Genomic DNA, 12,804 nt, shown 5'->3' with positions numbered 1-12,804 from the left:
TTCACTGCTATTCCATAGTTTTTAAAAATTACTACTTAGCTTTAAATATAGTAATTATGTGTATTTTCCATTTTCAAAAATAATAGTAGATATATGATTTTATGGTTCTCATCAGATGATCTGATTTTCATTCCAAAATAGACCTACAGATCTGGAAAGAATGTCATTCTCAAAAAGTGCCTGCTGTGTAGAATCCAGCCACTTAAGTTTGAAATGTTCTATATTTTATGATAAGCTGCTTCTGCTGATCTCTGTGAGGTGTCCTTTCCCTCCTCCGTATCAGTTTCATATCCTCTGACATTTTGTAGTCATTTGTCCACATATAGGATCACAGGATTCCTTGTTCATACAGAGAAGCATTTACTGTCACGTGGTGGAGTTACTTAAACATGTCTGTCCTCCTCTTTCTGGCCTAGGCGTCCTGCATGAACAGGCTCTGGTTGGCGGCAGGAATCAACACTTCGGTGTCAGTGCAAACTAAAATCCCGGACAAATTATTTAAACTATCAGAACCTGTAGCCTCTTTCAATTGTCAAAATGAAGTTAATTTATTAGTTTAGTTAATTTATTAAAGGTATTAACTAAATTAATTATAAAGAGAGGCTTCTAAAATCTCAGGGCTAGGACGAATGGAGACGTTACTGAGACCGATCAAGAAAATCAACAATCACAACGGGATGGTGATGATGATGATGATGATGATAGTTAAAACTTAGCTCAGTAGATTGTTGATCCTAACCTAGTCAAGTACATCAACTCTACAGTGACTGAATGTCTGGTGTAGAAAAATGTACAGAATCTTGTTTATCAGCCTGTTTAATATTGCAGTGCTTCTTTTTGAGAAATCCAGCCATGTTAGGGGCAACTCCCAGCTCTGTGTGGAGGATCAGATGGTGCCAGAGATCAAACCTGCCTGCAGAGCCTGTGCTCAGCCTCTTGGGGTCTCTCTGGCCCCAGAATATCTTATTTTTAAAAGCATTCTTTATTTGAATCTAGTGTGTTGGATTCTAAAATGAAAATCGAAATCAGCTCTTCTCTCTCAATTTTTGTTTTTTTTTTTGAAGCCCCCAATCTTGACTGATGACTTCTTTAGAGGGATTTGTATCTCTGGAGTGAATCAGTTGATTCATAGTAGTATTATCACTGGATTAAGGGGAGGGGGTTTTTTTTCAACTCCTCTGTATGTTGGATCTTTAATTCAGCAAGTCACTTGAGCTGATTTCTGAGACACTCAACTACGTGCTGAAGAACGACAAATGACACACTTGCAGGCCTTCAACTGGAGTTGGGAAAGAAAAGAAAGGCAAAGGTGCTAAAAGTAGCACAGGACCAACCGTAACTGTGGTGCTTGTCACTGCGGTTTGCTGCGGACAACTATGGTTCAGATCATGTGGTTTATTTATTTATATATTCCTTTTTTGGGTCACACCCAGCAGTGCTCAGGGGTTACTCCTGGCTCTGCACTCAGGAGTTACTCCTGGAGGTGCTTGGGGAACCATATGGGATGCTGGGAATCAAACCCGGGTTGGCCGCATGCAAGGCAAACGCCCTACCCGCTGTGCTATCGCTCCAGCCCCAGATCATGTGGTTTAGATCGTCTAGAATGATCAGTGTGGAAGAGCAAAGACTTCACTGGCAGGCTCAGTGAACAGTAGTTGAGACGATGAGAAAAAAGATGAAGCCACAGATGGAAAGGTGGGAAGTCAGTGCAGGAGTCCGGAAGCAGAAATCGTCCTTAGCTGGTCCTCGTGATCTCCTTCTGTTCACGTCATTGCCGTTTCCTTCTACGAGTGGGAATAAGTGGAGGCTCCTTTTGGTACAGGGGAGGGGCGGCCCCCAAACTGTGCTCAGGAAGTTGTCTAGATCTGGATTGTGTCGATCTGATAGTTCAGTCTCTGGACCAGTGATGTGGGATTCCAGTGACACACTCAGCGGTGCTTGGGGCTAAACTGGGGGCCTAGTGCAGACAAGGCGTGTGCCGTGTGCTCCAGCCCTTGGAGCCATCTCCCTGGCTCGAAACAGATTTTTCTTATTGCTTTGTTCCAAGTTCTTCGGTTCTTAAAATTGTTTTCCATCCAGTTGTTACTCTTTCGTTTTGTCTAATCTATACTTCCAGATCTGTTAAACCCTTAGTATTTTATCTCTGTCTCAGCAAATCTGTTCTGCAATACTGTTTTCTCTGACTTAAATAAACCCTGAAAACTCGAGTGCTCTTTAAGTAGAATTTTTTCTTCATAAATGAACTGATTTTAAGTGATCAAAAATACTTGCATAGGAGTTACTCTTTCCTGTAAGTTTTTAGCACATCAAAATTGTTGTGTTATCACGAAAACTTTCAATTTCTGACAGAAGAAATTCTGTGCAGTTATTTAAGTTTCAACCTGCAGGACCAACATGATTCATTTGTTGTTTTTTAGTTGCTAAAAGATATGTTGTTGAAGTTTGGGGAAGTTCCGACTTTCTTTAGAATCATACGCTGATGGAGTTGGACTCCCTCCCTAAGCTGATAGAAGATAGTATCTTGCGGGGTGAGGTGGGGGCTCCTCTGGACAGGGGTGTGGGGGCTAAGACAGAGGGGCCCCATGTCCTTTTCAAAATGCATGAAGATTTTTTTTTAAGAAGACAATTCTTAAAAAAAATGAGGACTAGGTTTCATTTTTTTTGTTTGGTTTTGATTTTGGTTTTTGGACCACATCCATCAGGAATTAGTCCTGGTGGAACTCAGGACAATATAGGCTGCCAGGGATCAAACCTGGGTCAGCTGTGTGCAAGGCAAATACCCTCCAGCCCTAGGACTCTGACCAGTATCTACCTACACCAAGACATCTTGGTTTAGTGAAGTGGCCTTAGCATTGGAGAGAGTCTCTGACTTGTACTGGAAAGGCCAACAGTAAAGAAAAGGAAAATGAGGGCTTTTGAGAAAATATTAATACTCTGGGGGTAACCTCAAGCTGTCCTTAAAAATTAAGCCTAGAACAGACATTTAGGGATCTCTTGTTTTTTTGGCTTTCTCCTAACTCTGCTCTGGCAGTGCCTGGGGGACCAGGTGTAGTGCTGGGTGGGGGTTAGCCCCGCGCAAGGCAGGTGCCTTACCCACAGTCTCTGCCCTTCCGTTCTGACGTAAGCGTCAGCTCCCCACTTGGGGGTTGTTTGGCTGAGAGCAACCTAAGTGGTCTTGGCTCTGGGGTCAGCACTTAATAAAGGAATAGCCAGAGGACAGGGGCCAAATACACGGGCCAGTCACCCACTTCAGAGTGACAGCAAAAATAACGGCCCATGTGTTCATGGCATCAAGCTAGTTTAATAAGGACTGTGTGTTGATTGCTTAATGACGAGACCTTTAGGAGGAAGCTACCCACAAGGCAGAGGCAGGAAATGGAGAAGAGGGTCAGTCCTGACCTCAGGGGGCAGATTGTATCCAGGGAAGCAGAGCTTTAGGATCGACTCTCGTCTGAGTTCCTCTTTGTCGTGCATGGAGTTCACCATGTTGTGATCTCACACACACACATACACACGACTTCACTTTCAGCAGCTGATCGTGTGTTTCAGACGAGCTCTTCCCTGGGCCCCGGTGGGAAGAGGGGGCCTGCTTCTCATCTGCTCTGTTCCCAGTGGCTCCTGTGAAATCATCTTTCGGGGGAAGGTCTTCTAGAAGCGTGTCGTGAGTGGCAGCTTCCTACAATAGGCGCCAGTGTCGAGGCATTTGTGTGCTCTGTAGTTTTGTGTTTTATAATAGTTAACATGTTGGGCTGGAGCAATAGTACAGCGCGTAGGGCAGTGGCCTTGCATGCAGCCAGCGGGAGCACAGTCCCCGCCATCCCCTAGGGTCCCCCAAGCACCGCCAGGAGTAACCCCTGAGCACTGCCGGGTGTGGTCCAAACACTAAAATAATATTCATGATTAACGTGTTGCTGCTAGTCTGAGGAACAGAAGGGAAAGACCCATTTTGCCCTCTGTCATGTTAACTGTGTGTTCTTGCTTAAGTCTGTCATCGCTTCCTGCCTTAGCATTTTCTCTGGAAGATCTGACAGATGGACTATATTTTGTCTGTAGGGTGTCTGATGGGGCCAGAGCAACAGGACAGCCAGGAGTGCACTTGCCTTGCACGCCACTAACCCAGGTTCAGTCCCGGAATCCCATGTGGTCCCCCCGGCACTGCCAGGAGTAATTCCTGGATGCAGAGCCAAGACTAAACCCAAATGCAGGAGGGGGAAATTGAATTAATTAATTAAAAAGATGTGCCTTACATAGTTGGATTAGTCCAACAATAGGTGTAATGGTCTGTAATTAGCTGTAGGAGAAGCAGGAGCAACTGTGCAAATGGATGACCTCTCCTGTTCTCTCCCATCACTCTTTTGTCTGCCTCTTTTTCTCGGCTCAGTTTTTACAACATTCACAAATCAAGCACAACTCAGTCATTCCTTCTGTGACTTTCACGTGGTGGTTCGACATTTTGCCCATTTGCTTTTTCAGACCTTCTGTGCTTTGAAGGTCCTTGAGGAAGTCCTAGTTTCCCCATGCTTCTCACCGCCCTTGCATACTGTGGGCGCTCAGTAAGTAGTGACTTGGACTCTTATTTTGGCAGTCTAACAGTGCATTTTAGAATCGTTTTGCTGGTAGCTGTTGTTACTGAAACTAGATTTGTCAAACCCGTGTGTGATTGACTTGTTATTTACTGGCATGAGCCTTACCCACATACTAGCTAGAATTTTAAGTACGATTTCCTCTTTAATAAAAAATGGCCCAGATAGAAAAGCTGAGATCATACTGGTCCTTCTTACACAGTGAAATAGAAGAGAAGAGGGGTGTGTCACTTCTTGAAAGGACTTCTAATTCTGAGTGCTCCCTGAAAAAGCAAACTACAGAGAGCCGGATATACCCACTCTCCTGCCCTCAAAGAATTGAGAACCAGGAAGTGTTTCATTGTTAGATTTATAGTAAGAATTGCGTTTTTAGCATTTAGTCTGACCATACCTTGTAGAGCATTTAGTCTTACCAGTTATCCATTAAAGTATGTAGCTCTGGCAGGTAGGGCACTTGCCTTGCACTTGCCTTGCGTGCGGCTGACCCAGTCTCCGTCCTGGCCCCTCTGATGGTTCCCCCAAATGCCACCAGGAGTGATTCCTCAGCCTAGAGTCAGGAGTAAGCGCTGAGCACTGCCGAGTGGGACACCTCCAGCCCCCACCCAAAGAAACAAAATTAAGTATTGTTTAAAAATATAGTCTCTCCTTTATGATCATACTACTAATTTTAAATGAAATTATCATTTTTAGTATTGAATACATTCGGTAATTTAATTTTTCATTGCTCTGGTCTTTTCCAGTCCTTATGAAAACTCAAACTGCTTCCCCTTATCTCGGTTGTCTTTGCAGTTTGGTGGTGAGAGGCTGATTGATTGGCTGAATTGTGGGGGGGGGAAGGCGGGGCTGGGTATCTAGGAGACTGACATCCTCTTCCCTGACTTTGCAGTCTACTCAGTATTGACTCGTGAAAAAAAATTGTTGCTAGGCATTTATCAGGTAATAAGTGGGCTTCAAATCGTTTTCCCTTCTCTTTTATTTTGCCCTACAAGAGTAAGAATGTTGTTATAACTTGTAGCACGTAGCATCTCAGGCTCTTCACAGGCTGACTTACATGTCCAGTGTTATATTAATAGCCATCGCGGACTGCCCAACACGGTTCCCCTGCAATTTCAGTCCAGTGTTTTCTCCGCTGGGCCTACTGACTTGTCTGTATCAGATTGAATCTCATTGTGATGTTCTGTATAAATAAAGGGACGTGAAATTGTATGGAGTTGAATCCGGTGGTCAAAATCTTGGATGATCTTTCCCTAGAAGTTTTTTGGCATTATCTGGGTGCTTTTTTGATGATCAAAATAGGTAGGGGTGTGTGTGTGTATGTGTGTGTGTGTATGTGTGTGTGTGTGTGTTTGTGTGTTCATGTACACCGACGCTAAACATTCTACAAATACATCGAATAATAGTTCAGCAAAGAATCATTTACATAGTTCAAAATATCATGCACTGAAATTGAGAGATCATAGTCTGTGTAGTACAGATGCAGAATTACTGGAACCTCGGACAACCCCAAACAAATTTGGGTCAGAGGCAGCTGGGGTCAGCAGGGGAGGAAGGTAGGGGACAGGGTTTTACTTATGAAATCAGCTGTTACGAGGTCAGCTGTTTGGATGGAATTGGAATTCCTTGATCTCCTTTCCCTTGAGTCTTCTTTGTGCCAACACTTGGCTTATAGCAGCAGCGGGAGGAACACACGCCCCTTTCTTGAGAGCGTATCAGAGATGTCAGTCCGTTTCTTTGTGACATTCGCGGCTGCACTGCAAACTCCTTGCCGATACTTCCGGGCTTTCACAATGTCTGGGCACCTAATCAGCCTTGTCTTGTGGAAAGATTCTCAGAGTTCTAAACTAATCCTGCTTCTTGCAAGGTATCTTATAATCATAGTCCAGTTGGCAGGATCTGAGTTATTTACTTTTTGTTGTGTGCCAGATGTGAATTTCTTGGGCTGGTATTCTCTTGCTTGATTTCATTCTCCTGAGTTCAGAAAACATATTGTTTTGTTTTTGTTTTAAAAGGGCTTTTTAGAGCAATTTTAAGATAACAGAAAAATTGAGTGAAAAATATAAATTATGTCTCTGTATTCCTTCCATCCCTGCTCTTATGAACCAGTTTCTTACAGCTTTGTTGTGGTACTAATTTTTAAATAAATGGTATTAATGCAGTTATTGTTCTAGTAGTGTGAAAGTCAGGGTTCCTTAGTTCCTACCTCTTGCTAACTGTAATGCACAAAGTAGGAGGAAAAGAGGTGTTTTCTGGGTTGTTTTCCTCTTTCTGCTCTGTGAAGGGTAGAGGCGCTGCTGTTATCTGAGGGCTCCTTAGGACTTCAGTCATCTCATTCAAGAACACTCCTCTCCTTAGAGTTCCCCCACATAGGACATGCATCCTCTTTTAGCCGAGTGGTTTATTTCTTTCCTGGGAACCTTGCCTTGTTTGAAATTCAGTTTCTGGTTAGTTAAAAAGCCATCTAACAATTTGCTTTGAAGGTTGCAGAATGTGCCGTTGCGAGTGTTCTAGGGTTCTCGTAGTGTGATCTTGGTAAGCGGAGCCTGGCGTAGGGGCAGGAAATTGTTGGTGGCGTTGGTTAGAATTTCGTCTCTCTGGCTCCCAGTTCCACTTTGTTCCTTTGGCCAGAATAATTCTTTATTGGTAGTCATGCTGTGACGCTGCTGTGTTTCTCATTCACCTCCTTTTAATCATGGGCCTCAGAGTTCCTAGGGTTGTTTTTTTTTTTTTAATTGTTTGACCCACTAAAAAGTCAGTTAATAAGACTGGGGTTGTGACTCAACAGTACAGTATAGGTCTCCACCATGTAATGCCCTCGGTTTTCCCCCATCTGCACTGAAAAGAAAAGAAAGCGCGCGCGCGCACGCACGCACACACACACACACACACACACACACACACACACACAGCTACCCACAATCTTGTATACAAAGTAGGTCAAAAGAGAATGTATTAAAAACAAACAAAATGAAGCCAAAACATTCATATAGGACCTGGGTTCAGGTCCACGCAGTACAAGTTCTGTGGTCTTGGGTTTGTTGTTATTCTGCAGTTTGTTTCTTCACCTGTCCCATGCAGATGGTCCCTTCCCCCCTGCCAGTGTCATCACCTGAGGGTCCAATGAAATGAGTGCTCCTTGAGCTCAGAGTCTCCAGTAGGCGGCGGAGGAGGGATCATTTGTACAGCACAATGTACAACATTTGTACAACAACAGATGCAGGTAGCACTGTGAGCCCAGGAAATGGCAGTGACCCTGGGGTAGAAGCAGACTGGAAGCGTTTGTTTTCTGTGGACTTGTTTCCGTGGAGATGGCCCTTCTTCATCTCAGCGAACCTAGATGACTTTTGTTGCAGTTGGCCATGGTGTTTTGTCTCTTTTATAAATCTGGTCATTAGGGCTAAGCACTTTGCTTGCTGAAACATAATAAAGTTTTCCTTAGATTGCTACATAACACAATTATGAAGAGAATATTCCGAATTAACAAAGTAGCGTAGGCTGTCCGCGTGATGGGATAGCTTCATCACCACCATCAGTTGCTCCTCAGTTCAGTAGACCCAGAAACAAGTATTTTACGCTCTTCTCAAACCCTCTGTCTGGTGGCTTGATCCCGTGTCTAATAAGACAGCTGTTCTAAGGAATAGTCAAACCTGATTCTTTCCCCTCACCCCGTTATGCTCTTGGGTGGTGGTAGTCGGTCAGGTTGGTCTCATCATATAAAGAGCCTTGTTGTGTTGATAGTGCCTTATGTTGGACGCTCCTACTAAGTAGTCCACGACTGGTGTTTTGAAGGGCTGCTTGTTCTGTTGGGGCGGGGAGACACAGTGTGGCAGAGTCGACTCCATCGGAGGCAGCCAGCCTCTGCCTCGTTGGCCTTTATGACTAAGGGGGAGATAATCATTTTGCATTCGGAAGCTTACTCATTCCTGCCTTTCTCCTCTCGAGTACATTACCCGGTTTATAGTCAGGAAGAGCCTAATTTTCTCTTTTCGATAGGCTTAATGTTTATTCTTTAAAAAAAGAAAAAAAAAAGACTTTTCTTCCCATTTAATGGGGCTCAGAAATTCTCCAATATTGAACTTTGCAGGCTTGCGTTTTAAACATGGAGTGTAAATCGGACCCGCTGGCTGAATGCCTCGCTAACTGAAACTTCCTAATGTAGCGCGACTAAACTGTGCTCGGGAGCACTGAGTCTTTCAAGTGGATTATTGATTCATAAGCGCGTCCCAGTGATGAGGCCTGGGGACAGGCAACCGCCCCCACTGTCCCCGAACCTTGAGCAGTTTCCCCCTCCCCGGTCTCCGGGGCTCTGATCTCAGAACAAAAACCCTAACCAAGTTGATCGCACTAGGCCACCCCGTTCAGTGCTCAGTAGAGAAAGAGTAATTCCTCTCCCGCTTACCCACTAAAGAACCACATATGTTTCTAACGTCAGCTTTTATTTTTTTTTTTATCTTTCATTTTTTTGTTGGTAAATCTCCCAGACAACAGCAGTTCTGTAGAGAGTTTAAATATGAAGGAATGGCAGGACGGGCTCAGGGCACTTCTACCCAACATTAACATCAACTTTGGTGGACTGCCCAATTCTTCCTCCCCCTCCAACGCCAACCACAGTGCACCAACGTCCAACACTGCCACCACCGACAGCCTGAGTTGGGACGGCCCTGGCAGCTGGACAGACCCAGCCATCATCACAGGTAACGACTCTTCTTGCTCCTTCGGCTGCACTGACCGCCGGCCATTCGGTTCCCACCACAGCCTCTCTCTTCAGCGCCCGTTTCTTGGCACGAAGCCGCGACCGGGTGCCGGCCGGCTTCCCTCCCTCCCCAGGGCCGGCGCAGAGCCAGTTGACTTTAGAGGGGCGAGGAGGCTCTTGGTGCCTGGGTCGCTTCTTGCGGTGTTAAGCAGGTGCTCACGTCTGGCATCCGTAGGCGTCAGCGTTCAGCAGGGTCAGAGTGTACCTCCAGGAAAAGACATACTCCACTTGGTGAAATAAAGCTCTCTATTATAAGGCTACCTCGTGTGTGTTTTCCCTGCTAAAGAAGGAGAACCACCATTGGGGAAGAACGGCATGTCATTCGGGGGGGGGGGGGGTGCCGCGGACACGCTTCTGTAGGCGATGGGGCGGCAGGGGCCTTGCGATCCCTGCACCGTGTTCGTTGTGGGCGGGAAGAGCTGGAAGGAACCTAGACTCCAAAGGTCTTCCTGGGAAGGAGTTTGAATATTGCCATTTTCTCCTGGGGTTATTTATTTATTTATTTATTTATTTATTTATTTATTTATTTATTTTTTGGTTGGTTTGTCTGTTTGTTTGCTTTGGATAAATGAATCACTTAAGACATTTTTTTTCGTTTGTTTGTTTGACGAACTTCTGACTCTTTCTGCACAAACTCATCATTTTCCCTCTTGTTGTTTTGTTTTGTTTTGTTTCTCTCTCCTTAGGTATTCCAGCATCTTCAGGAAACAGTTTAGACTCTCTTCAAGATGACAATCCTCCACACTGGCTAAAATCCCTTCAGGCCCTCACAGAGATGGACGGCCCCGGGGCTGCTCCGTCCCAACCCCACCACAGCGCCCCCTTCAGCACACAGGTCCCCGTGCACAGAGCCAGTTGGAACCCCTACCCTCCTCCTTCAAACCCTTCCAGCTTCCACTCCCCGCCCCCCGGCTTCCAGACGGCCTTCAGACCCCCCAGCAAAACCCCCACAGATTTACTACAGAGTTCAACACTGGACCGCCACTAGGGAAAGAGGAGAAACCAATAGAAAAGGCAGGATTTGTCCCCTCCACCGTTTTTCTCCCTCTCCGCTCACCCACGGTTCCCCCGTCATCTCTTACATTCTGAAGAATCCAGTTCCTGATAATTTTATTTTTTTCTCCCAACCCCCAGATGCAATTGTGATCACAGGGCCATTACCATCTTTTTTTAAAATTGTAAGTTTCTGTTGATCCAGCATTTGAGTGACACTGTTGAATGTCTCCTAAAAATGCCTTTTTAAGGAAGGGAAAAAAAAAAAAAGAAATCAAAGGGCAGTCTCGATACTTAGAAATTTTACTGTTTGTTGCACATAATAATGACATAATCCTGCTTAGCAGAGATGATGATTAATCTCTAGGAAAGGTCAGATAAATGCATTATCAACTGCAGAAGTTGAAAAACCAGGTGAACTGAAATGAGATTGCTCGTGCTTGGGGGAAGCAACGGTCCCGACATCCATCTTGAATTCAGCTTCTCATCATCGCAGGGAAAATACTTTTAATTTCACTGAAGTTTTAATTCGTTTTTTGGAAATTCGATGGAAAGAACTTGATTGTGCCGTTAAAAGAATTTATTGGCTATTGACGGAAAGACAAATTGTCCTAGAAACTGGCCGACTGCTAAAGAGTCTAGGAGGCAGAAAGTGCTTTTTAATGAAAGAAGGAAAAAAAATGGGGCTTTAGATTTAAAGTAAATTCAGATGTTTTAAAGGGGGAAAAAAGTATCCACAGATTTAATACCTATGCATAAGAACCAAAAGAGAAGTGATTTCTTCAGTCTTTCTCCTCTGTCCAAATCTTTTTTTCTTGTCCCATAAATTTACCTGACTCGGACACTGGAGATAGCAGTGCTCTGGGGCCCCCCGGTCACCAGCGAGAGCCTGTCTCTGCCCTCCGCGCCTGCAGCTTTTACTTAACCCTGGAGTCTCTGGATGTTTGTGCAGTATTGAAAAGACAGGAGAAAAGGAAACCGAAACCTGGTTATAACCTGACGCTAAAACTAAACACAAGGAAATGTACCTCTTTCTTCAGAATTAAAACTAAAATCTTAAATAAAACAGAAAACTTGATGATGACCCTCGGGTGCTGCCTGTTTGTTTTTCCACATTATTGCGTGTGAGTTGGAAACGTTCTGTGATGGCCTCCGTGGGTTTCCCATTGGCGGCAGCCACAGGGGAGGATGGTTTAGAAGAAAAAACTAGAAAACCCTTCACTTTCTGTCAGTCACCACGGTTCGATTCTGAGGAGGAGCCCGTCTAGACCTTAAGAGTTGCTCATCCAGTGACTTTCTGTGAGAGAGGCCGCTTGTGCTGTTGTCTGAGGGAGACCAAACCCCCTAGCTGGGAAGCTTTGGGTCCCAGGAGCAGATGCGGGTGATGGATTTTCGCTCAGGTGTTGGTTCTCTGGGAGAGACTTGGCGGGAGTAGCGCCCTGTGGCCTCCTTGTGGGAGCGCCGTGACGGGTGAGAGGTTGGGGAGCACTGAGCTAGGGACTAAACTTTGTGGCCTGCCTTCTGAGGGCTCACCTGTCTCCAGAGAGATGCTCAAACCACTGACTGAAAGGAACTGTCCCTCTCAGATCCCGGGAGTCTGGTTTGTACATCATGTCTTAGGTCACTTTCAGAAGACCCAAACACGCATTGAGCCGTTTTCCGTCCCATGCCTGAAGGCATCTTCGTCAGATGAACTAAGATAAATGCAGATCTTCACATTCTGTGCTTTCAGGTGGCTTTTCTCCTTCCTGCCTTCATTTTCTACTTCAATTTGTGACCAAAAACAAAAACCCATTTCTAACCCATTTCAAAAACTTGGAAATGGGATTTTCTCAAATATCACCACAATAGATGTCGACCAAGTGAATTATATATATATATATACATATATATTATACATATATATAGTTAATACTTTAAAAAATTTTTTATTTTTTTAAATTTTTATTTATTTATTTTTCACTTTTTGCATCACGCCCAGTGATGCACAGGGGTTACTCCTGGCCTGGAGGTGCTCAGGGGACCATATGGGATGCTGGGAATCGAACCTGGGTTGGCCACGTTCGAGGCAAACACCCTACCCACTGTGCTATCGATCCAGCCTCATTAATGCTTTTTTTAAAAAAAGAAAAATCTTTTTTTGTTTTTTCAATTAACTAAAATGTGTTATAGGTAGAAAGTACAGGGTCTTTTTTTTTTTCTATGAAATTTGCACTGGGCTCCTAACTTCGTATGGCATGAAAACTGATGGTCACCAAGACAGATAATATTTGGATAGCCCTGGATTGTAGTCAGGTCTTGGACAGGTGGGATGGATAGTACTGAGATAACGATTATCAATAGAAACTGCGTTTTCTTGGGGCCGGAGCGATAGCACAGCGGGTAGGGCGTTTGCCTTGCACTCGGCCAACCCGGGTTCGATCCCCGGCATCCCATTTGGTCCCCCAAGCACTGCCAGGAGTAATTCCTGAGTGCAGA

The 12,804-nt window shown here is 44.8% G+C and overlaps 1 protein-coding gene across 6 annotated transcripts in view; it reads left to right on the top strand.

Annotated features, from left to right (window-relative positions):
• CNOT4 (CCR4-NOT transcription complex subunit 4) overlaps positions 1-11,410 on the top strand; it is a 146,059-nt gene extending 134,649 nt beyond the window's left edge. For 4 of the 6 annotated variants that reach the window (XM_004608241.2, XM_004608240.2, XM_055138053.1 and 1 more), the window contains 2 exons: positions 9,062-9,274; positions 10,020-11,410. In XM_004608241.2, the coding sequence (XP_004608298.1) occupies positions 9,062-9,274; positions 10,020-10,321 (515 nt within the window). In that variant the 3' untranslated portion in view covers positions 10,322-11,410. The remainder of the gene's footprint in view (positions 1-9,061; positions 9,275-10,019) is intronic. The other 2 variants (XM_004608243.2, XM_004608242.2) reach the window with 1 other exon arrangement.
• The last annotated feature ends 1,394 nt before the right edge of the window (positions 11,411-12,804 follow it).

Source organism: Sorex araneus, chromosome 1, assembly GCF_027595985.1.
Source record: "Sorex araneus isolate mSorAra2 chromosome 1, mSorAra2.pri, whole genome shotgun sequence".
Lineage (NCBI taxonomy): Eukaryota > Metazoa > Chordata > Mammalia > Eulipotyphla > Soricidae > Sorex > Sorex araneus.
This window is presented reverse-complemented; position numbering and strand designations above follow the sequence as displayed.